This window comes from Dryobates pubescens, chromosome 25, assembly GCF_014839835.1.
Source record: "Dryobates pubescens isolate bDryPub1 chromosome 25, bDryPub1.pri, whole genome shotgun sequence".
NCBI classification, from domain to species: domain Eukaryota; kingdom Metazoa; phylum Chordata; class Aves; order Piciformes; family Picidae; genus Dryobates; species Dryobates pubescens.
Genome location: NC_071636.1, coordinates 10,621,419 through 10,646,440, shown reverse-complemented (window position 1 = coordinate 10,646,440; position 25,022 = coordinate 10,621,419). Strand labels below are relative to the sequence as shown.

General features: G+C 39.1%; 2 protein-coding genes across 5 annotated transcripts in view; one reads left to right on the top strand and one right to left on the bottom strand.

The window, feature by feature from the left end:
* RIMBP2 (RIMS binding protein 2) overlaps window positions 1-5,009 on the top strand; it is a 63,725-nt gene extending 58,716 nt beyond the window's left edge. For all 3 annotated transcript variants that reach the window (XM_054173299.1, XM_054173297.1, XM_054173298.1), the window contains 3 exons: window positions 409-480; window positions 1,590-1,724; window positions 4,133-5,009. In XM_054173299.1, the coding sequence (XP_054029274.1) occupies window positions 409-480; window positions 1,590-1,724; window positions 4,133-4,321 (396 nt within the window). In that variant the 3' untranslated portion in view covers window positions 4,322-5,009. The remainder of the gene's footprint in view (window positions 1-408; window positions 481-1,589; window positions 1,725-4,132) is intronic.
* A 2,124-nt stretch (window positions 5,010-7,133) lies between these two features.
* Window positions 7,134-21,132, bottom strand: PIWIL1 (piwi like RNA-mediated gene silencing 1). Of its 2 annotated transcripts, none has more exons than XM_054173077.1 (20): window positions 21,046-21,132; window positions 20,555-20,702; window positions 19,745-19,870; window positions 18,453-18,667; window positions 17,341-17,462; window positions 16,620-16,700; window positions 15,825-16,022; window positions 15,374-15,485; window positions 14,049-14,166; window positions 13,318-13,435; window positions 13,037-13,151; window positions 12,488-12,675; window positions 11,850-11,926; window positions 11,314-11,510; window positions 10,874-10,977; window positions 10,328-10,398; window positions 9,664-9,817; window positions 8,772-8,897; window positions 7,975-8,122; window positions 7,134-7,250 (listed from the first exon to the last, which is right to left on the bottom strand). In XM_054173077.1, the coding sequence occupies exons 1-20, from the start codon at window positions 21,130-21,132 to the stop codon at window positions 7,134-7,136; spliced, it is 2,622 nt and encodes an 873-aa protein (XP_054029052.1). The 2 variants fall into 2 exon arrangements, with proteins under 2 accessions (XP_054029052.1, XP_009909329.2); XM_009911027.2 differs by having other exon boundaries at window positions 19,745-19,876; window positions 20,576-20,702.
* Between the last annotated feature and the right edge of the window lie 3,890 nt (window positions 21,133-25,022).

The following is a 25,022-nucleotide window of genomic DNA, read 5'->3' as shown; positions in this document are numbered from 1 at the left end:
TCTTGTTCAAACAAAAGGAAGGACTGTCCAATGTAGGATGTATTTAATATGGCACAATGCGTTCTCTAGTCAACTATGGAGAGATGCGTTGCAATGCATGTGCACACGTATCTATATCTAAAAAGCATGAAGTTATACAGAGTAGCTTTAAATTGTTGTATATTAAAAAATAATGCCCTATCTTAATCATCAACAGACCATTAGCTAGATCTTCATTCAAGCATCAGCTCTTAGCTAGACTTAGCAAGCTTAAAAAAACAAGAAAAATTTAGGTTTGCTCTCAAAGTTTAGTTGGGTTTCACCAACTGCGTCTTAACACAGAGAAATGTGACTGGATTTCCTGTTAACAAAGGAAATGGTAACCTTTGCCTAACAAGGCACTCACTGTCTCATTTCCTTTTGCTGCAGGCTGAGCTGACATTCTGCACTGGGGACATCATCACTGTGTTTGGTGAAATTGATGAAGATGGGTTTTACTATGTAAGTTGGCTTCTGCATGGTCACTTCAAACCATTACAAACTGTTAGAGGCAGTCTTCACCAGCATGAACGATCAAATGCCAGCCTGGGGAGTGGATTTCAGGACACAATTCCAGCTCATTTTGTGGTGGGGCTAACTGATCCTGATTTGACCAAAAACATCTACATGATGTGCCTGGAGTTTGTATCACCACTCCCATTTTGTACCTGCCACACTGAGGTCAACACCAAGCCCGACAGAGAGCCAGGCTGTGAACCTGACCTCAGCTCCCACTGCTGCAGATTGTAGCAGAAGCTGATGCTCCCTTAGCTGGAGGAGATCATAAGGCACTGAAGTTTACTCACCAGCTCTGCACAGAATTTTAGGGGTGGTTGTTCATACAGCTCAGAGCTGCTCTGGCATTTTATAAGTGATATTTTCTTTGATAAGCTTGTTAGAAATGTGGATTTTGATAACATGTAAATTATGTGTAATGGCAATGTGGGAGAAAAGGCTAGATCCAGCCTCTCCTACAATAAAGGGTTAATTGGTTCTATTATATCCATTAAACAGTTCAGTGGTTTAAGCTGTAGCTAACTGCCCCCACTAGTTTGTTGCTCCTTGAAGGAGAAGGAGCATTTAACCCTGACAAACAGTATTCCAGCACTGCTTGCCCAGCTGGATGGTCTTCAAATTGACAGTAGCAGCCAAGCTGCATCGTGAACTTGCATTTCACATTTCCATGGTGTTTTCACCCCAGAAAACAGGCCCAGCTGTCATTTTCCAAAACATTGTAGAAGTTGAGACCCAAAGGAATAATGTGATTGCCTGAGCAGTACAGCCCAGCCCCACACATTTATGATGCTACAGTCCTAAGGACCGACATCTAGAAATTGTGTGGCACTTCAGTTCCTGCTTCTCCACTGTGCCTAGATAAAGAACAGGAGTTCCTCTGCTCTCCACTGTGCACAACAGCTCTTGCAGTTTTCAGCAGCAAGTAAGCTCTTAAGGTCCCAAGTGACTTTAGATGGCTGTCTTCTGCTCCTCACTGGCTCTGAAAGGTCCTTGCCTTCTTAGGCACCAACACTTGCTTTAGTCAAAACATTCACAGTACTTTTCATCATGCGCAGGGTGAACTTAATGGACAAAAGGGGCTGGTTCCTTCCAACTTCCTTGAAGAAGTGCCTGATGATGTTGAGGTCTATCTGTCTGATGCACCCTCGCGATATGTTCATGACACACCGATGCGTACAAAAGCAAAAAGGGTAAGCAACCAAATTAGCAAAACTTTACGTTTTTACTTTCCATTCCATTCTGTCTCATATATAATTTAGACATTACTTTTAACATTTTTAATCCATTTGCCCATTTAAAGTTAACTTTCAAGTATACAAAACCTAAAGAAAAATTACTTTACTGAGCCCTCTGCTAGCTGGTTACAATTGTAAATGAAGAAACTAAATTGACCATTTGATTGCAGTCACTGCAGTACCTTCAGTTACAATTTGAGCCTAAGTAGCTTTCCCTGGTGAAAGTAGATGCCTCCCAGTGCTTCCAACCCACTCTTGTGACAAGCAGTATCTTGATGAAAGCAAAAGTTCTTGTGGACACAGGCCTGGTACCCACATTCCTTTAAATACCAACTGTAACTGGACAGTGCTCCTCTTTTAATCCTTATGACTTCCTATTCCAACCAGCATTAGTTAACTGCCCAGAGACTTATAGTTTATGAAAGACTAATGTTTAGAGTATCTCATTTTTTGTTTTGTTTCGTCACTGCAATACTTTTCTATATTATATATTTTATATATATTTTTATTTCTTTGCTCATCTGCTTGGAAACAGAAGAAGAGTGTTCATTTCACACCTTAATAAGGCAATGTAGCCTTCACGTAAGTGAGCAACTGAAGATACCAATAGAGATTTCAATTAAAGCTACCTGGCTCTCTAATGCAAGTCTTGAAACCTAATTGTGGGGGAAAAAAAAAAAAAGAAAGAGAAAAGAAATATGTCTCCAAAAGCCTTGGCCACAGAACTGTCTGCTTTTACTGTACCTAGTCAAGTCAATTTAGAGGTTTTAGGAGACAAATCCTTTAAAAAGGAATCCTTGGAAACAAATCAATTTGACTTCACTTTATGAAGGTCGGCGTTTGGAACATATTTCTTTCTTAGCTAAATGTTTATGTTTACATAGCAAGAAGAGTTTGATGTCTAACTACCCTACAAACAAAAGCTGCATATTGCATTGTTAGCCAACCTGGGATATAAAAATTCCAAGCTCCACTATCAGGAGAAAAGCACAACTCCCCCAGCCCTTAAGGAGCGTGCAAACAAAACACAAGCTGATACGAACGGTAGTTTACAAGGGTATAGTTGGTTTTGAAACTCATTACACTCGAATATAGCTACAAATTCTCTGCCTTAAAAATGTGTTTTCCATAATCGATTATACCCCAGTTTGCCTAAGACCAACTACTTAACCATTCTGAAAAAAATCCCTTCCTACAGTACAACCTGCTCGGATTTTTCTAGAAGTGCACATTTGAAATATCAGCAACTGTTGGTTTACCAATGCAATAAAAGTCTCGGAATGAACCATGCAGCTCACTGAATGAATGCATTAGACTAAATATCTGGTATCTTCAGGTGTACGTTGGGGTGCTTTACCAAGTTGTTTTCTTTCCATTAGAATTAGACCTTGATTTAAAATCAAAGTAGGCTTGAAGCCCCTTTGCTTAAACTCCCTGTTGCACAACCAGCCAGTAAATTGCTGATGTTTTAACTTGACCTACAAGCTAACAGGGGTCCCTAAGGCATGGATTCTACTATGATAATATCATCTTAACTGCTAGTACCACATGTTGTCAGCCGGGCACTGTAGTTAGGGTAGGCTGAGTATAAGTAGTTTTAGCATTCTTTTCATTCAAGTGCTTTTGATGATTTAAAAATAATTTTAAAATAATTTCTAAAAATAGCTGTTCAAAATATTTAGGAATGCTGTCATCTAGCTATAGTTCAAGTACTCACCATCATTCAGCCACCTCATAGCTGCAGCATACACATCAAGCAGTCAGGGTCTTTAAGCTTTCTTTGATTGCAATTAAGGTTCATTTTAGCTTTTTCTTTTTCCCTTTTTTTTTTTTTTCCCTTTTATTTTAAGCCAGTGTGCCATCTTCTCAAATATGTACATAAAGTTTGCTAGCCAATTGTAAAGCATTTTAAAGACACTAAAAATTAAGTGATCATGTATCAATTTAAGTAATTTCTTCCGGAAAGGGTTTGGCTTCTATAGATTGCTAAGCTCTAGTAATTAACAAATTTGTGTTTCTTAATACTGCCAAAAGTATCCCTCTACATTTCCGTACTGAGTACTGAAATGCAAAACCCAAACCGATTTTGTGGCTTTTGTGGCAAAAGCTACGGCAAAGAAGTCTTTCTGTACAAAAGTCCACCCAAACCAGGGCTCTATGGGAGTGTTCTCTAGTCTTTGCATTTTTTTCCCCTCAATATTTATCTAGTTTCCCTAAGCCCATACAGTATTCTAAGCCACAAAGAAAAAAAACAGCCCTTTTGTTTAAGTGGGTAGTGGGACAAGTGATGTTACCAACTTTCTTGATGATAATAGCTTTTAAGCTTTCAAACATTCAATAAATTATAACAATGTACCTAATAGGTTCCTCCTGAGAATACAGGTACATCACGGAGAGCACCATCCCCCACAGTTCATCTCCATTCTGGGTCACCTACGTCACCTATGGGTTCTGGTAGTCCTGGGAGAGGCAGGGATATGTCCTCGAAAAAGAAAAAGGGGCTGCTTTCCAAAGGCAAGAAACTGCTGAAAAAGCTTGGTGCAGTGAAATGATTCATGTTCTCCTGGACAACTTGTAAAGCTTCCAGTCTGTGTATTTTTATTTTTTTTAAACGTCAAAACTAGGGCTTTCATGACTATGCACTACAACTTTACCAAACCTTTACATTTTTAACTCTGACATCAATAGAATCATGTGAATTGCTTAATCAGAACAGCAAGAACTAAGGAAGTGGATGTGTTGTTGCAAATATTTTTTTCTTTAAAAAAAACAACAAACAACTAAATAAATTTTGTATGGGATTAAGACCAGAAGAACATGGTTTTATTTGAAGTCAACTCAACACCTGCAACTCCATTGGATAAATCTCAGCCTTTGGTCTCCATTAACCATGAGTGGGGGGAAGAAAACTATTCACTGATTCCTGGTCCAGAGGGATCACCCCACTGTATCTAATCCTTATCATTAACAAAAATGGTCTTGAAACTCCTAGTTTAATCAGCCTTGATGTTTTGCCTTATTAATGCACAATGATTTGTACTGTCTAATAAATATGCAGCGTATACTTTGTATGTACTGTGTGTTCAACTGTCTTCATTTTCCCTCAAACATGGTAATTTAAGATCAATACTGTGTTACTGACTCCATTCAATGTCTGATGTAACTCCTGGGAGTTTGAAAGTGCTGTGCAAAATGCTCTCTTTTGGGTTTTGCTGCTTTTTTTCCCCCTTTGTTTTTCTTTTTTTTCCCCCCTCTCTAAACTAAACTACACTACTTCTATTGATTTCTGTTGTCAACACATTTTCCCTATCGGATACAGTGTAAGTTATTCAGCAACTTACCCAGTTTCAATCATGTGACCTCCAGTTTTGGAGTTCCTGGGTCACTTCTAAATTACCAGGGGAACAAAACAACACACCAAACCAAACCAGTAACTCCACCAAAAAAACCCCACCCCTTTACTCCCTGACTTTTTTACCTGTGGAGGTACAGTCTTAAGTTAAAAGGCATTTTCATATTGTTGATGTCAGACTCATGATAAAGTGCATGTCTCAAGTAAAAAAAAAAAAAAATAAACCAACTGTGTTACACACACACAAGCCCTAGCCAGTAATAAGGCTGCAAGAGATGATAATCAAATATTAACTGCAATATTGGCATCTCAAGAAAAACAATCTTACACATTGATGGCAGTCATTGGCTGTTACTATTTTGTAATTCTTGTCCATTTGTAAATTGTTTTTACTGTTTATACATACTTTTCAGACTGCCTTTCTTTTTGTAATTTATGGAAGGTTTATAAATGAATGCTCGAAGCTTCCCCATTGTGTCTTCAGATAACAATGTAAATTACTGTAAGATACTGTGTGCTAGATTATAACATTTAATTAAAAAGGAAATAACTGGCCTAAATTTGTGGTAAAGTACTGTGTGGATGTGTGCATGTGTACAACTGTTGTGTATTATATTTTATATAAATAAATGATTTGATATTTTCTAGAGTGCAGTATGTTTCATACATGTCCTGTATCAGCTGCCCTCCCTTCCTAAAGGCTCAGACACCGCGGGTAGGATCACTCAGCACGCAGTAATGGTTCAAGCTATGTTCACGCATGGGGAAAAGTAGCGGCCCGCAGCGACCATTTCCCACCTTTCTGTTGCTGACTGAGGAGGCAGCTGCACTAACTCCGTCGCTTTTGCCCTCAAATGACAGGCACCAGATCAAACACCTACCACAGGTGTAAGTAAGTGATACATAACTAGGAAGAAATACAAAACAAAGCAGTGAGTAGGGAAAGCCACCACTGTATGATACCAAAGACTGAAATACTGGTCAAAACCCCCTATGCTTCTCTTCATTACACATTTCATGGGAAAAGAAGAGGCAGGTCTCTCAGCCTAGGAAGGAAAAAAAACCCAAACTGAATAGTAATAATAGAGCTCCCTCATTACTTCAGAGCTGTTGGCAGCTGCTAAAGTTAGCTGGGGAAATAACAGTTTCATCTACATGCAAGTTTCCAGGAGCTTCCAGAGATCAAGAAGGATTAGGAAGCTACTCTAGCATTTGTCAGAGTATGCCCAGAGCTCAGTCATGCCGTATGTACACAAATATAGCTACACGTGCAAGGATGAATGCAGCAACTTTATTGAAATCTCACAAAGGAAAGGAACAAGGCCCACAGCAAGTCAGTTAGCGCTCATCCAATTCTTCCACATGCGCTAGTCTGACTTGGCAGCTAGTGATGCAAAAACCTGAAATCGGTTTCCATCAACACAAACTAAGGCCTGCACACTGCCCATTACTTGGAACTGCAAAACCAGCTAGTAACAGTACAGCCATCTACCTTTTTGCACACCAGGGGCACCAACATTTTTCTTCTCATTTAACAAGCGTTCAGTTAAACAATGCCAGCCAAGAAACTTAGTTGATTCCTGTTATGAATTTGTGGTGGTCTAAAGACCAGTTAACTCACACTATGTAGTAAATAAGAAATTACAAGCCTAAGAAAATGGATGTCAACAGGAGAGGCCCTGCTGAGTCACACAGCCCCGTATCAGCTTTCCATCCCTGCAACAATTGCATTTTGAAAATTAAAACTGGAGAAATTCAGAGTTTGGTCTACACAACTATAGATCCTGTATTTAGAAGTAATTCTGAGTAAGACTTCCCCAAAACATAAATAAGAACAGCAAAAACCAGGCCTACTCCTTTTAGTTGCTACATAGAAAATAAAAGTTCCACAACTGCACGTTCTCATTACGCCATAAACACCTTTCTAAAGAACAAAACAACACAACATGCAAGCCCCTGACAATTCACCATTCCTGGAAAAGGAACTATATTTTTTAGCTAGTAACTTAACTTCAGAGGTAGTAAAGTTTGTCTGAAAGCAGCAGGTTTGGTTCCTTGTGAATACTCTGACCGATGAGGAAAGCCAGTTTATGAGCATATTGGCAAGGAGCAGGTACTCTGATAACACCCTGCAGAAGACACAAAACAAAAGGAACTATTTTCAAGTCATTTTAGTAAGCATCATTCTCTGTAACAGAGTATTAGAATTCAAAAGTCTGATAGGTTTAAAATGTCTGTTCCCTGTAGTTTACACTAATTTCTGAAAACAATACTACATACACTGAACAGTTTTTAAAAAGCACTTCATAGAAGAGATGCAAAAAAGACTTCCCAAATCCTCCTTCCAAAACAGCCTTTTATGCAGCTCTGCATTGGATGCTGGATCTCACAGGAGATGGGATATGGGTAAGTCTTGTGTCATATTTGTGATCACTAAACTGACAAATCTAAAGCACACCTCTGGCAAGAGCTGACCATGTGCTGATCTTGGCATGCAACAGAAGCAGCCTCCGTGGAAATGGAGGATGAGGTTCTATCTCCACACAGCTAAAAGTGTTTTTGCAGTAAGAAATCATCATTTCAGTTTTGCTTTTGACACAGACTGTGGGAACAATAATAAATAAGACAAACAACAAGAATAAAGCTGACTTTACTCTTCAGCCCTTAGACAGAGACTGATCACAGAACCTATAAAACATCCAGCTCTCAAGCTCCGGAGGCACCCTGCAGGCTTTGTGGATCTGCAGGGGTGTTTTAAGGATATCCTTTTCTACATTCTTGTAGGTTGTTACTGCACAGAGATGTGGCAGTCTTAGAAGAAAAATATTATCGCTGCCCAGAGAAACAACTCACCGACCAGTTATAGTACATGTGGCAAAGTTTGTAGGTTAAACGTTGTATATGATCTGGTTTCAGTTTGCTGGTGTCATAAATGACATTATAATGAGTGGGTGTAACACAACCGTTTCTCACAGCCTGGCTCACAATAAAGAAATCATACCTGGAACAGAAAACAAAAAATATTCTTTGACATGATGTGGGAATGACAGTGACCAGCAGTGTGAGCAATCTGGCAGTGCAGGCCTAGAGCCTGACATGGTGGTGGGCCATGCTCAGCGTAAGTGCAGAGCCAGCTACCAGTATGCCAAAACAGTGCTGTGCCTGCAGCACTGTAACTAAAACAAGACGCTGGTAGCTAGAAACATAGTAAGTTATCTTGGGACAACAGGACATGCACCTGCATCAACAAACCTCAAGTGTCATCCATAGTTGGACCAATAATCTACAAAAGTGTGATGTGTGGTCACTCGTAGGCAACCAATGAATTCATGCCAACAAGGTACACCAAGGTTATATAAATTGTAGCAGTTTCCTTGCTACGCACTTCTTCTTTTCCTGCCTGTCCTATCTCCTTTCCTTCCATGCTTTACTGTGCCATGCTTTCACCATAGGCCTGAGCCATAGGCCTGCAATACTGGAACAATAAAGGATCAATACCCGATCATATTGGTCAGCCGTATTGATTCCAAGAACCTCTGTCGTCGCCAAATCTGGCTAAAACATGATCCCTCAGATAGTTTACTATTGGATAAATTTCTTTTGTTAGCAGATTGCCAGCAAATCCAAGTGTTACTTTTACACTAACTCACCATTCTGGTCTGGTAACCTCCACATCAACCACAGTACCAGGGGGTGGGTTTTTAAGTGCTTCACCACACTGTGCAAAGAACCTGGTATTCAGTCGTTTCTTCACAACTATCACAGTAAGTCTTGGACTAAAGTAAAAGAGAAAAGCCAAAATTATTCTGAAATACTGTACTGAGAGTGTCACAGGAGCAGAGTCTCTAGAGTTTCAAATTAAAAGCACTTTGAGTTCTCCAGAGCATTAATTTCATGTATAATTCTTCTCCAATTCCTTGATTTATATTAAATAAGGCATTTTTTGTAACTTCAGGATTTTTGGTTTCAGGTGCAACTTTGATACTATTTCTTACCAGTTTGGTTTATATTAAACTTCATAGGGAGACACACCAGACCACAAAGGGATATTCTAAATAGATACCCGATTTCCACTGTCTCTCAACCTCATCTTTTCATACAGGAAACACAGTGTTTTAACTATTTTTGGAAAACAGCAAGCCATTAACAAAAGTGAAACAAGCAGTAAGCACTTCAGTTTCTTAGCTTTTCTTTTTTGTTCCACCTGCCTGAGTGTCAGGAAATATTTCCATTTTTCAGAGCAGATTAAGAAACCAAGTCACTGCAGTTAGCAAGTCCTAAAGCAGAATGTTGAAACCTGCACAGAAGTGCTTGGACACTGTGTGTGTCTTGAATATTCATATAGGGTGTGTACTAAAACCTTTTTCTGTTGAGTTACAGGTTAGGTATCTCAAATCCTGTTAACAATCATCAGAAAAGCAGTTACTTGAGCTCAAGTCAAAATAGAGATGAAAAGATGACACGATCATAATCTCTAACCTCTGTATTTTGTTGTGTATTTGTCTTGCAGCATAAAAAGTGGGGTTGTGGAAACAAACTTACTTGTAGTCTTTACTAATATTCTTCAAACAATCCAGAAACTGAGGTACTTCATAATTAACCAAAGCACTCAGCTGTCCATCTCCAACACCATCACGATACACAATAACACGAGAGGGCAGACACTTATTCCACTTGAACCATTCTCTTAGAGCAGCTTAAAAACAATAAAACCAGCAAAAGCTGTTAGCTATAATGAGAATTGATTCCAAAACAAAAACAGTCTTTTTTTAACTGAAAAAACAGCAGTAAGTTTTGAAACCTAAGGCCCCTTGATCTTTCAGTAACCTGAAACAGGCATGCACCATGGTACACAAATGTTACCTGCAAAATAATCTGGTTTAGCTGTGTGCCCACAAAAAACCAAAGGAGATTATCTGCTCCACTGGCCTCTCTCAGCAAGAAAGCTGTCATCCTTTATATTGGTCTCCTTTAAAGCACTCTTGAAGCACACTAAGTACTATTTACTGTTACAATTAAATATGAAAGAACATACATATAATGCTAATACTTTTCAGCAATATTTATAACTGTATTTCTAATGTGCTTTTATCTAAGTGTAAGGTGGCAATGCCTCCCCCTCAAGACAGCTGAGGAGGTGTTTTGAGGAAGCTAAAACTTCCATTCCTCAGGACTGACTCAAGAAGAGAAGAAAGCCTTCCCTTACTTTGCAAGCAGGCTTTGAGTCCATCCACAAGTTCTTGCCCACGAGTTTGAACAGCACAACGTGAGAACCACCTGTGAAAAACAAAGATAAAATCTGACCTTCAAAGCATTTCCCAGGCTTACATCAAGGAAGTTTTTTTTCAAATGGCTATAACCACTTAAGTCTTTCTGGCTGCTGTAGGTCAAGGCAGTCAAGCAGGAGCTGGTGTGTTATGAGTGCATTTCCCTGGCAAAGTCCCCATGGCAGTTAAATGTCTTACCATCAAGTGCAATTCCTCTCAAATCAAAACACTTTCACACAAACCAGCTCAAAAGGCAAGAACCTGTCACCCAGATGTCCTCTACTCATCCCAACCTCTGCCTCCTCTCCCAAGCACCATAGAAGGGCAAAACTATCACCTAAGGGATGCAGTGGAAAAACTAAGTCACAATATTGGTAACAACACACAGTAGATCAATCATTTGGACACTTTCATGATGGCCTAACCAATTCAAGTTATTTTTCAAGTTAAGGGAAAGATTTATCTTTTTGGCATTGAAATCTTACCGTGTCAATGTTTGATTCATGCTAGCAACAAATCCTGCAATTGACTGCTTCCCAGCTAAAGTGTCATGGTAACAATCAATTCCCACAATCATTACCTGCTTCAGCTTAAAAGGAATCAATACAGAATATGTATTAGTACATTAAAACATGTCAAAGCACCTACCATCTCAATCCTATAGTGTAACAAGATCATGACATAAGATGCATGCTTTCAGAACACTTAAGTAAACTATGACCACTGAATTCTTCAATTAAATGTCTATGTCATATTTAACTTCATGTCTCTTCTAACAGAGACACACAAAGAAAAAAACAACAAACAAACAAAACAACAAACCAAAAGAACACTCAAATTTCCTTTTGGGGCAAAAAGCTTGTTTTCAAAATAATGCTCAATAAAGAAAACAGTTACCATTTAAAAAGAAAAAAAAAATACTTACTGGGATCTCAACAGTCCAAAGTTCTCCACCCATTTTACAGTTCATTTGTAAGGCAATTTTTGTGGCTACAGCCATAGCAGTCTGAGGTTTGCTTAAAGTGCGAGCAAGCACGCACTGACTTGGAATGGGACAATCTGTACATAAATATTTCTTGATAGCGTCATATTTATCCTTTCGGGAACTAGACAAAACACACACTGCCTTTAAAGAAAGAAAGAGGTTTTAAGACAGTGCATTCTCAGATTTATGTAACAGTCATCCTTTAGGAAAAGTTTCTTATGCTCAGGAGAAATATTCAAGTGCTCACAGTGAAAGAAATACCTGTAACACTTTCAGTGTCTATTACTTCAAAGCCAAGTACAAAAGCTCTTTTCCAGAATGATATCTATAGTTAGCCTAGGGTGTGTGAACAGAAGTATGAGTAGGCATGTAATAGATAATCAGGAGCCAGGAATTTTATTTCTAAGAACAAATCCCACTAGTCTGAAAACACCAATTAGATAGATATAATGATTTGAAATCATGGATTCAAATACATACTATATTTGTCTCAGGGGTAATACTTTGCTGTAAAGCTCTTAGATAAGCTTCTGTTCTGTCATCTACTTCAATCCTGAAAGGGAAGAGAGAAAAAATGCTCACAGAAAAAAACTTAACAGCTATTGAAACTTCAGCAAAAAGCATCCATGCTCATGATGTATCGGTACTGTGTCACATGTACAGCAATTAATAAATGTACAACATTCACATATTTCAAAGATAAAGAGGAATCATCCCCAACTAAGACTTCCATGAGCAACAAAATGTGAAGCTAAAAGCAAGCACAGATGAAGATATTTGCAATGAGAATAAAGTCAGAGAGAAAAGTATGTATTCTTGTACTAAATACAGCTCCACCTGAGAAAGTTTTGCTTAAATGATTGTATGTCCAACACTGATTTTGGAACGCTTTGATCCCCAGTAAAAGCTCCCACAAATAAACATGAGTAAGAAAGTCAGCCACTACAGAAAAGTGAACAACTTGCACACTGAGAGCAACCTGGTTCTATTACAAATCTCACAGAAATCTGTAGTGTGACATACTCAACTCCCCATTTAACAGCCTAAGCGTGCTAACAAAAATATCCTAATGAATATATAACGATTTCTCTATCCAGTTTCTAAAGATACTTACATGGTCGCCTTTTTCATTCTCATTCCCATAGATGGCGTGACTTTAAACAGATTTTGAACTAATGTATTAGCAGTATCATAGTTGCGCCGTGTGTATACTAACACCCAGTTATCCAGCGGCTTTGGACAGATTAAGGCTGCTCCCCTGGTTTCCTTTGACCAATCAGCAAACTGAGGGTTGTAATCAAACTGTAAATAAGAGATAGTAGGGAAATTAAAATCAGCATCCTACCAACCACAAACTACAGCAGTTAAACTAGTTAGAGACCTCTCTAGTCTCCTAATTTATGTATCTGAAAGGACTTTGTTTAGACAAAGGGCCTGTTTTGCAAGGAAGACACTAGTCAAATGTCAAGCCAGAAAAGTCTTCTGAGGTTTCTGAAAATAACTTGTAAGCAATGTGAAAGTTTGTGAGACTCCTGTTTGGACAAGACTTGTGTATGATGTGTTCACTCACAATCCTTCATTTATAAACCAACTAGTAGCATTTCCTTCCTTAAGAGTTTGCTTCATCAGTGAGATCCAGATTTTAGAAGTTGTTTTTATTTACCACACGTCCTGATTGAAAGATCTTTTCTCCTTCAACAACTCTTCCCGTAAAGGACAATAAATTAGAATCAAAATTTAAACCCCAGTCTTGGAGTTCCTTCTGAACATTTTCATCACTGTTAAGAAAAGAGAAGACTTAACTTAAAACAAAGACATTTGCTCTTGCTGAGACTTAGAACATGTAAGATTTCCAAAGTTTTATGGAACTTCTTAAGAAAGAAGTTTATTGTACACATTTTTCAAGACAAAGAAAGAAGTATAGAAGACACTAGGGTAGCATACTTTTGGATGTAATCCCTGAGTTTTCCAATTTCACGTTGCCTTTGCTCAGGTGGCAGCCGTGTATGAATAGACAAGTCTTTCATCATATTAAAATCATTACGCATCTTCTCAGTTAATCCTGTTAACAGCAAAATCTTTTTCTGAGTAAAAGTTAGAGGACTAAGAAAAGCAAATTTGCAAGTCATGCTATATTAACTATGCAGGTATTACAGACACAGAAAGTGGCATCAGTACTTTTCAAGGTTTCAGCTGCTCCCTGTACACACATTCTGTCTGGAAAAAATAAAATCTAGATTTTTGCACTTGACAGGAAACCACACAAGACATGCAGTTCTATTTACACTTCTAAACCAAATCAAAACAGTGCTGAGATGGACAGATATTACTAGTACAAAGTGCATATATCAGAGAAAAATACATATTTATATACTCTATAATAATTTATCAATATATAGGAAATCTCTCTTTTTCAACTTGAGTTTTACCACCAAAAAACTTTGCAAGTTACCAGTGGGCCAATGTTGAACACCATTTGTAGGGACTTTGCAACCTCTCAAACCTTCCAGCCTCTTTAGAATGTTCAATCTTTAGCTACTAAACTAGTTTACAAACTCACATTTATAAAACAAAACATTTCTCTTTAACTTGGTATGAGCCTGCTGTCAGAGTACCAATTTCAGTAGACATTATGGTTTGACATATGCTTTGATACGAAAAAAATGCTGGAGTACCTGTTAGGAAGCACAGTTCTGGAATTAGAACCACAGGGCCTGGCAGACTGCTGGCCTTCCTCTTAGGTTGACTGATCAAGACAGGTTGGTTCAAGTCAGTAATTTCTTGATTATATTGCTGTATTAGAAATACAAATTGAAAGTTAGTTTATTCGTAACAAGCACTCTGTTTTCTTAATAGTAACATTCACTTCTAAAAATAAGCAAAATCTTTCCTAAAATAAACAAAACCAAAACAAAGCAACCAGCAACTTTTTCACCAGGAACTGGTTTTGTTGGAAAAGGCCAAAGAAGAAAGTACTATTCTCTCTATTGAGGACAACTAACTGTTGACTTGTAAGAGATGGCACAATGCTTCTGCCTCAGTTGAGGCAGTATCATCCACAGTATCTAATTCAAGCTTAGGAAACTCATTCCGGCTCTGTAACAGACAAGGCTCCTGCCCTGTAGAGCAACAAAGTATTACAGGAATTAAACAAGGGAAGTTTCTGAATTTCAACCCTCCAGCCAACCTTTCCTTAATCTGGCAAGAGCTGGTTTGTCAAGTTGTCACTGCTTTAGTTTATAACAGAAAAAAAACACCCACACCCCCCCCCCCAAACACATGACACACACCCCACAACCCCCACCCCAGCAAACAACAAAAAACAACAGAAAGGCAACACAAGTCAGTCAAACAGCGTACTTCACAGTTCAACTTTTTCTTCATGAGAATCAAACGTCAGAAAACATCCAAAGGAAGCATTTAAAATCAAACAAACAAAGTAAAAGCAGACGTAAATAAGTCAGGGAAAATTTATCATTTCTAAACTCCATCCTGACCTAGAATGGGTAATGCAAATTTTCCTTCTAGTTTATTAAAGTGTCCTCCTGTTTTACAGTTGAACCTGATGGCAGAAAATTTTCCCAATGACAGTGGTAGAAAGCCATACAATAGCAGAAAGACATACATAAAGTTTGTTCAAAAGAATCCGAAGCATTGAAGAGTAATTTCTTTTCAGATGACTGTTGATATATACTACCTCCAGTAAATTATCTGCAAACTTGCTGAGGGTACACACTGGCCCATCATCCAGATCATTAAGATTTTAAATAGGATTGGACCTAGTACTGACCTCTGAGGTACACTTCTGGTTACTGGCGTCCAGTCACCACTGGACTACTCACACCCTGTACATTACTTAAGGCTCTCAATTACAATATCCATTAAAAATTCTGTAAATGACAGCTATGCATTACAAATCCACACATTGTAAGTAAACATCTAAATGCTGTAACACTCCAAGCTAAAGCATAATGCACGCACAAGCACTACGTTTCCATACCCTCTTGTAGTATTCCACAAAGCTGATCTCAGAACCATCTGCTTTTCTAAAGGTACGCTTTGGATTGCCATCCCAGTCAATGTCATCGATCCTATAGGTTTTGTTATTGTACCTAAATAAACAATTTAATCAGTTTTTTTTATAACCTTCACTTAAATAGAGAAGAAATAGAATGGCAGAATGAAAAGGTTAATACGTCATTGAAAGCTTTGCTTGTATTAGCAAGTTCAAGTTTTCAGTTGTAATAGGCTGTCAATTCTACTAAAAGATAAACTGTAATAACACCAAATGAAAACAAGCAAGTCCTGCTTTTCTGTGTTGTCACCTAGATTAATTCGCTAGCTTGACAATGATATCATTTTCATGCTTTACATTTTATTGTATACTTCAGGACATGGAACATCCAAAGAAAACTAAACAGAACTCTAAAGAGGAGTCCACAAATACTTACTTTGTAAGAACAATTAAACCTATCAGCTCTTTAGCACAGGCATCTTTAAATCGTTGCTCTTCAACCTGGCAATACAGGCTGTACATAAAATCCAACACTGTTTCACTGCGAAGAACCTTATAGCTGACATCTGCACATAACATAATGTTTTCCTCATACTGAAGGATAGAGCTTGTGAAGCCTGGCCAAACTACCAACCTGTCCAAGAAAAAGAGAGTCTTAACATGCTTTAAGGCATCTCAATGCTCACCTCTAGTTTCTCAGACAGCAGAAATCAGTCAAGACACAAAGAAATCATTATCCAAATATAAACAAGCTGCTAAAATCTAACAGAATTAAAAACTCAAATTTACTAGCTTCTCCACAGGCTAGCCAGAAGCACTATGCACATTGTATGGGACCAGAACACAATATGAGTCAGCAATACCAGAGTTCCACAACTGCTGATGGGGTATGACTGGCTATCAATTTTCATGGCAGATTAGATGGACTTCAGAATGAAGGCTGGATACTCTTGAGCTTTAGAATTCAAGTATTCAGAGATTGCAGCCTTACAGACACTTCAGCATGGTTTCTGACATTGGGGTAAAATATAACAGCAGAACAGAGACTGGTAATGAGCAATAAGATCTTACACATAGAAGAAATAAAATTAGGAGAAGGAAGTCTCATGCTTCCCAGAACACCAGCTTTTAAGTCCAAGGTTTTATTACAAGATAAGTCATCGGTGCATTAACAAAATACCATCCTTTCTCCCTGTATCACTTCTAAACTTGAGTACCCTTTTTGCCAAACCTGTGATTAGGGATGGTGATTGGGTCACTGGGGTTGTAATAATTGCGTCCAATCTGCTGCAAATTCAACATCTTCAGAATCCTAGAAGTTGAAACATGGATATCATTTACCACTACAATTCACCTCATCAAACTACACCTGGTCCCATTCCCCTGCACAACCTCATTTTTTATTCATTTGAACAGATGAAACAGGTATGAACATAAACTTTCCATTAAACTCAATTTAGAAAGGCCACAGACACTTAATAATGACAACTCATGGTTAAGTTTGCATACAACCCAACCCTTTGCTGAACACCTGAAGGTAGCATAAACAAGCTATGTTTCAAATGAACCAGGCAGTTCAGGTACCAAGGTTAAGTGGAAAGACTACAGCAAAAAAAGTAATTTGCCAGTTCGAGGTCTGGACTGCTATTTCCTTTAAGAGGCAAATCCACAGACACAAAAGGAGAGCAGAGTTAGGAATCGTTGCCTACAAGTCAGCACTCCCAGTATGCATCTGCTTGCTAAGGAAAAAGATATAAACTCATTTCACACATGAATGTTTCTGGCAGACAGTGGTAACTGCACATCAAAACACTGGCCACAGAGTAACAGTAGCTACATAAGCTTAAAAATTTACATTTGTAGTATGATTTTGTAGTCCATTCTTTGGAAAGGAATAGCTTGAGAGATATTTTTAAATTACTTCTTAGAAAGAAATAAATTGAACAACAAACCTTCTAAAAATGATGTTGTAAAACTGTAGACATGTAGGTGAAGAAGGTGGCAACTCATTAGTCAGCGTGATTGTTATCTTCACATTCTCTCCATTTCGAGTCCTACTAAACACTTCACTAACCTGTGAAAGTGAAGCTAGGTTAGTAAGAAAAGAGGTAAACAGTGCAATATCTGGATTTTGCTCCACTAATATTGAATAGAAATTGTATATTAAGATTCTAATTAATAATTCAAGGCTGCTGAAACAGGAATTTTATTTCCTACGACTGTAAACTATGACCTGACATGCTGTGTTCAGTTGGATGAAGATGACTAGTGGAATAGAATGGAGGCTATCCCCAAAGCAGCTGAATTCAAAATGAAGACAAGGAGAGCACTTACCAATTACCATTGCAAGAAAAGGAGACTCAACTTAGAGAAATAAACTTTATATATTGCTAATTAATATATATTTAATTATTCATTCAGCTACTTGGAGGCAAAATGACTAACATTAAAACACTGAAAACATCTTCCTCCCCTCCTCTTTTCCAGGCTCAAATTCACTATGGACTCCTTTGTCCCCACCACTGGTTATACTCAGACCTTTAAATGACACAATGAGTGGCAAAAGGCAGGGGGAGCAAGACTCACTATAATTTCACAGCATCTTCCCTTCTGCTGTTCCTTTCTTCTCAGATTTTTGGTCTGCTTTGGCATTCCCCATCCACCTGCCCAGACACCACCTTTTTAAACACGCAAAAGTGCCATCAACTTTTCTGATCAGCTTTGATCTCTGGTGGGTTTGTTGTGAAGCCAGCTAAAATGGCTGTGTACAGCACAGAGCAGCCTCTAGCTACTTCCCATAGGAGCCAACACAGGTCTCCTCTGCCTCCACATCCTTGTCACATATACCTAATACATCCACCCTCTCAAGTAAGTTGGATGTTAAAATACAGAAGTTACAAAAACATAAGGAGAAAGAAGAGTAAAGGAAAAATACTGTATTTACTATCCATTTCTGTTGCTTGTGGGACATCAGTTGTCTAACCTCATCCAGATGAGTAAGAAACAAGAAACATCATAAAATACAAGTCAAAATAAAAAACAAAATAGCCTGCTGGTATCACACCTTATTGTCTAGTTTTTTTGGCAAGAATAATATTGATCCATCAAACGCATGTGTCTTTCCAATTAACTTTTCATGCTGAAAAAGCAAAGCTGATCGAAGGCGGCGTGCTTCCATCTCAGGATGGTAGTCAACATGGTACTGATACAAAGCCCACTGTGGTCGAGACATCAGACGAAAGTAATTTGTAACCAGTTTTACCACACTACCTGAAGTGCCTAAAATGAGAGGCAAACACCTTAGTACATACAAAGCTGTTTATAGCAATTCAACAGCTTTAAGACATTTACAAAAACTAAGCCATTAAGACAAACATTAGAGATCAGCTGTGCTCTGAAACTGTCCCAGCTCAGTCAGGTATAGGAAATGCTCACGTAGGCACAGTTAGTATAGATGCTCACTCACTCACTTGAGGTTTTTATCATTCCCTCAGTACTCAGAAATATTCTGACATCAAATGAGGTAAGCAGTCTTTAAGGATTGGTGCCAGGTACTACAGAATTGAATTTCCACCCAAACAAACTTTTCTTTACATGAATCATAAACATACAAACAAAACCAAATACCCACAGTCCCATTCATATGGACAAGATGACATTTCTCTCAGTATTTCAAGATTGTTTCAAACAACTAAAACACAAAAACCCAGACCAGTAAGCACTATCTCCACATTAAAGTATTTCTACCCTTTTTTCATGTCTACTTTCAATCTCTTCTAGACTTAAAAGACACAAACCTAACACACTTCAGATTAGCTGTGTACCATCCAGGTTAACTTGGTTTTCATTATCCCTTTTTTCCTATCATAAATACACCACCTCAGATGAAAACTAACAAATCCTACCATACACAAATCATATCTACCATACTAGAAAACTTTTCATATGTATGGTTCCATCTCAAGTAAGGCAGAATTTTATTTAAACTAAAGGCTTTCTTCAGAAGAGGCCTCAAATTCCACTACCAGATCTTTAAAAATTCAGCTAGGTGTTACAAACTGGAACACCTAGAAGCAAACCTAGAATCCTGCTTGAAGAAGTGGGCATCAAGAACATCATTTAGGCCTAAATTGCTGCAATTTAAAATGCTACACAACTTCTGTCTCAAGCACTTTGCCACCAGACATGTCATCCTTAGTACTCCTCTTCACATACCAGGCACAAACAGTATCTTTTTCTCGTAAACCATAAAGGCTTTTTTTATTTGCCTCTCTAGGGAATACTACAAGCAGAAACAATGCAAAACTGGTTTTCATTTCAACTTGCTTATATGCCTATAGTCTCATCTGAACATACCAGTTTTTGATTCTTGCACATGTTCAATGGTTTGCCGAGTATTTACCCCGAGGTCATGGAAATCTCTGCGACGTCCACCTCTATCTGCTAAAGACAATTCCTGAAATCCTGCAGAAATTTGTAATCCTATTGTTTAAAAATATGAAGAGGATGAGTTACAATTAAGTCTTATATACAAATAAGATCCAAATACAATTCACACTAGAAAGTAATGTATGTACAAAATTAAGAGAAACCATGAAATGTTAAGATTCAGCTTTTGCTATGTACATAAGTAGCGTCCAGGCAAGACATTAACTTCCTGAGACTTACAGACTGCTAACTACTAAGATGACAGCTCACTAGCCAGATGAAAGAGATGTCAACCCTTCAAATCAATAATCTGTTCTGCAAATGCAAGGACAGATATTTCCTTGCAGTTCCAACTGACACTGAAATGTTTAAATACACTGTGATGTGAAATAGGTAAGAAAGCTTAGCTTCCTTATTAAGATTTAAAAAAATAATGAAATATCAATATGACATATACCATTGGTATTTATGCAGTCAATTGTGACAACTACTCTCCAATTTATTGTTTTGAACTGCTCTGATAAAGGAAATAATACAGAAGGAGCAGAAATTTCAAAACTCCTGCACCTTAGAATGACAATGCTAAGATAACAAGTATGTAGAATAGACTTTTCCACATCTCAGTAATAAATCTCATTTTGAAAAGAAAAATTAGAAATACAGTCTAAAGAATGTCTTAATTGCATTCTCTTCAAACATTTGCTCTTGCAGGCAATTAACTTTTTTACACTTTCTGACCTTCTGGTCTTCTCTCCTGGCCTTGCGGAACATTCTGAACTTGCCTCTGTCGCCCGTAGCCAGCAGGTACCTCTCCTACTTGTGGAAGAATATGTGGCTGCTGAGGTTGCTGACACATGAATAGCTGACTTGACAAAGTCTGTTGAGCCTGTAATAGTTGGGATCAACTTTTTCTACTGCAGCTGAAGAAACAGCACAGTTCCAAGAGTACAGCAAAACAAAGTCACTAATGAGGAAATAATACTCAAGTGTAAGAGCTACCCAAGTTTAATTGTTTGTCCTGTATCAAGTAGCAGGGTTCTTATAGTCTGTACTTCCATGCTTACTTGTATGCACACAAAAATTTCCTTAATAAAAAGGAGTTAATACAACTAGAAACCCGACAGAATATACACATGTATACATATCATCCAACATACTAAAATAGGAAGTAGCTGAGCTATGATGTTTCAAAGCCTAGCTGTGCTCATTAAAGAAAAGAGTCAACTTACAGCGGCAGCCCCAACAGCTGGAAGAGCAGTCCCTTGTGCTGGAGGTCTTCCTCTTGCTCTCGCTCTGGCTCTAGCTCTTCCTGTCATCTTGTAAGACAAACCATCTACAGCATTAGTGTTCAATCTGCTCCTTCCCTTACCCCAATAAATACTATGTTTCATTTCATTGGTTCAGTGAAATACACCATCCTCTGCAAAAGTCCCTGCTCCTGGATCTCTGCACTAACCCAGCCACAACAGGTAGTGTGGGGAAGTTACACCTTCTTATAGTCAAGTTTGAACTTTCTAGCACAGCCCACCACAAACTGTGAAAGCTGTGATGAAAGTCAACCATACTGGAGAGCAGGGCAGATCTGCAACCTCAGCCAAGTGTCATTCAGGGCCTACTAATGTTACTTTCAGTTATACTTCAGCTTCGATTCAGCCCCATTTGTTACTCCGCTCAAGGAGCAGCATGCAGTTCCCCCAAAGCACCCAACAGCCCTTATGCATAGCCAGCTACACAGCGACACAAACTGGCCCCTAAGACCTTACCAACCTCTCCTGCCCCAACTCCATCCAGCAACTCTTCTTTTCCATGTGGGCTTGGCCCCAGCTCCTTTGCTAGACTCGAGCATTTTGCAAGGACAAAAAGCCACGTACAGAGTCGTACTCCCCCCTCTACTGCCAGCCCCGGCCCTCAGTGTTACCTCAGCCTGCTACCGGGTCGCAAAAGGGGATTTTGCTCTTGCTCCTGCTCCAGCAATACTCTATGGGCAGTCCTCCTCACGACGTCACACGGCTGCCCTCCTGCTAAGGTCAATGGACACCGGTGTCCACAAACCTCTCCCCCGGGTAAGGGCACAAACGCCCCAGCAACTCCCACCTCCTCCTAGCTACTCCCACCTCCTCCTAGCTCCTCCCAGCTCCCCTTCGACCCTTCCGGAGGAGCTCTCAGGCGGCACGCGCTGGCGCTGCAAGGCGGGAATGAACGCTCTTCCCTGATTGGCTCCCGAGGCCCGAGCGCTGCCGAAGAGTGCCGAAGGGCAGGTGCGGTCGCGTCGGACGGAGCCGAAGGAGGTTAAAGGATAACGTGGTCTATTTGTTTTCGTGCGCGGGCAGGGTTGTCAGTGTGTTCCGCTTGTTCCTGCGGGCGGCAAAAAGAAATAACCCTGCCGCTCTGGGCTCCACCTGGTGATACTGACGTCCTGTTTTCCACAGGGTGCGGCTCGGGAACCTCCCTCCGGGAACCTCAGCTCTGGGCAGTCTGTAGCCGGAAGGGAGCTCGGTGCCCTGGCAGAAACGGGCCCCTAGGGCCGTGCCATTCCCGCGGCTTCCTTCAGCCGTTCGTGCCCCCGGTGTGGCGTCCGCTGGCAAACCCGGGCTGTCACCTTGTGAGAGGAGAATTTTCCCGCTAAAAATTATCTCCTCGTCATTCCGCTTCTTGCTTGGAAAAAAAATAAGTTAACCAGAAGGTGGAGCACTGAAACAAGGAATAACACTCTGAAGTGGTTTAAGTGAAGGACTGCATTTGTCGGCAGTATTCACAACGATGTCGCTTAGATTACTGGCTCTTTTCCAGCCCCAAATGGAAACACATTGTTGTCAAAAGGACATTGGGCTGAGCATGGAAGCCGTGTGACTGACAATCCGCTGAAGCAGCAATTTTCCCGTTGCAGTACGTTCTTCAGCAGAGTAGCAATCAAATAGAAGTTTAAAAAGCATCTTTTGCCAAGTATCAAGGCTGATTCAATTGCTATGATTGTAACAGAGAATCATAACCTGTATTTTAGATACTACACAAGAGAACTAGCAAATCTTATGATTTGTGAGTAAGCAGCCTCAAGTGGGAATGGACTCCAGCAAGCTTTTCCATGCTTTTGTGGGAAGACAGGATGTCTAGACAGCGCCAAGGCTCGACTGCACATTTCTGTCAGCTTGAAGTGTGCCTTTCCTTAAAGATTAGATGGCTGTGATGCATCTAGAGTCTCTGACTTCAAGGGTCAAGAGATAGCATTATCTAATTAGAACTTGACTTTGATAAAACCCCAGTCTGCTCTCATGAGGGCGCTTAACATTTTTCAGGTACCTGAAGTGAATAGAGGACAAGCTTCCTTTTCCATGTTCTCTGTTATTCCAGGTGGAAATGGGAAGTGGGTCACACTGTTAACATTAATACTTAGGATAAATAATACAAATACATCTTTATGTTTGATTCAGATTGTCAGTTTGTCCCTAAAGCCAGTTTTGTTGTGCTCATTGATGTCAGTGTAGTAATCCACTTGGGAAGACAGATTCTCTTTTACAAGTTAAAAAGAAGAGCTTTCGAACTATGAAAGTGTGGATGTTAGTGCTTGAAAAGAGCTGAAGTACTCTAGCAAGTGATTTTTATTATTCACATATAAATCTGGATAAATATTTAACAAACTCAATGCATACACTTAGATGGGGAATGTTCAGTGATTTTACTGATTACTGCTTGCCATGGGGTCTTCAACCACAGTGGCAACTTTTATTGCTTTGTAGCCTGCAGAGCTTTCCAGTGGTTCAGAGGGTTAAAGCTGCAGAAACACAATATGCAGATTTTTTTTTTTCTCAGCAGTACTTAAACATAATGCAAAGATCTTGTCAAAGTAATTTACATTATGTAAATCTTGAGAAAAGCAGAATGTGTGTTATAAATCGTTATGTTTAATCATATAAAACATCTTCCATACTTAATGTTGATATTTTTTATGCTACATTTCTTACATTTCACTGCAGAACTTAATTATCTTTAGATGGGAGTTGTTAAAAGTACTTAATCAGTCTGGCTACCTACAGCAATTCCTTAGAAAGTGAAAATAAACATTGACAATAAGCACCTTCATTTTTACACATGGGTTGTCAGACAGTTAATTAGTGCTTAATGAAAGATAGGTTCTGATTTGGTTTTCACAGTCTTTCAGACATGCCCTTTTTTTTCTTTTCTTTTCTTTTTTTTTTTTTTCCCAACAGTTCAAGCCCAGTTAAAACTGTGACTCTGCAGGTAAGCTTAATGAATTTCCAGAGTCAGAGGCAATGTGGAATGGCAAGGCACCAATTGCAACAGGTGCATCTTGTCCTTCAACCTGGCTAGTTTCTCAGAAACACTAGGAAAAGAAATGGTAACTGTTAGCCTTTTTCTTTTTTTCTGTGTTGCCAAAAAAGCTCTCAGTGCTGGACTTCAACATGTCGAAATATCACATATGAAATAATTTTTTCACAGCTACTTGGCTTGTGCTCTGCTTTGATGTTTGTTTTACCCATGATGCAACTGGGTTTGCCTTCTGTCTCCTGTTGCTACAATAAGCCATTTCCCATACATGTCATCTCCAAAGGGGAAAAGACTGCATGGAAACAGAACAAAGAAAACAGAACAAAAGAAAATCAGGGATTTTTCCAAAGGCCCATTTGATGTACAAGTATAAACAGGAAAAAGATGCCTGAGGAGGTAGGAGCCAGGAACTGTACCAGCAGACAGCTGTTAACTTGTGTAGTTAGCAGCACTTTGGGATTTTGAATGCTAAATAAATAAATAAATCCAATGCACATAGTGAAGAAAGTGCTCACTTCAGTGCTTTTAGTGTACTGTTTAAGTGTACTGCAAACTCCTAGCAGCATAAGCTGAACTCTTACCTCTGTGCCTTTCTTGCAACACCAAGTCTGGGTATCAATAGTTGTTTTGGTTCTAGCCCCAGCAAAGGGAAAACCTGAAGATGCCAGAATAGGAAGCATTGTCTGTCGAGATGAAGCAAGAAAACAGAAGAGATGCTTCACAAAAGAGCTCAGCAATTCATACATGTGGCTAGATTTTTAAAAGCCCAATGTGTTGCTCCTGAAACTTATTAAATATTTGTTTAAAAAATTCAAATGGGAATTGCTCAAAAATAAACTCAAATTCAAGTTCCTGTGGTAGGTATTAAGTATTCACTAATCTGGACCACAGTGGGTTTGCATTCTTAATTAGTTTTTTTCTG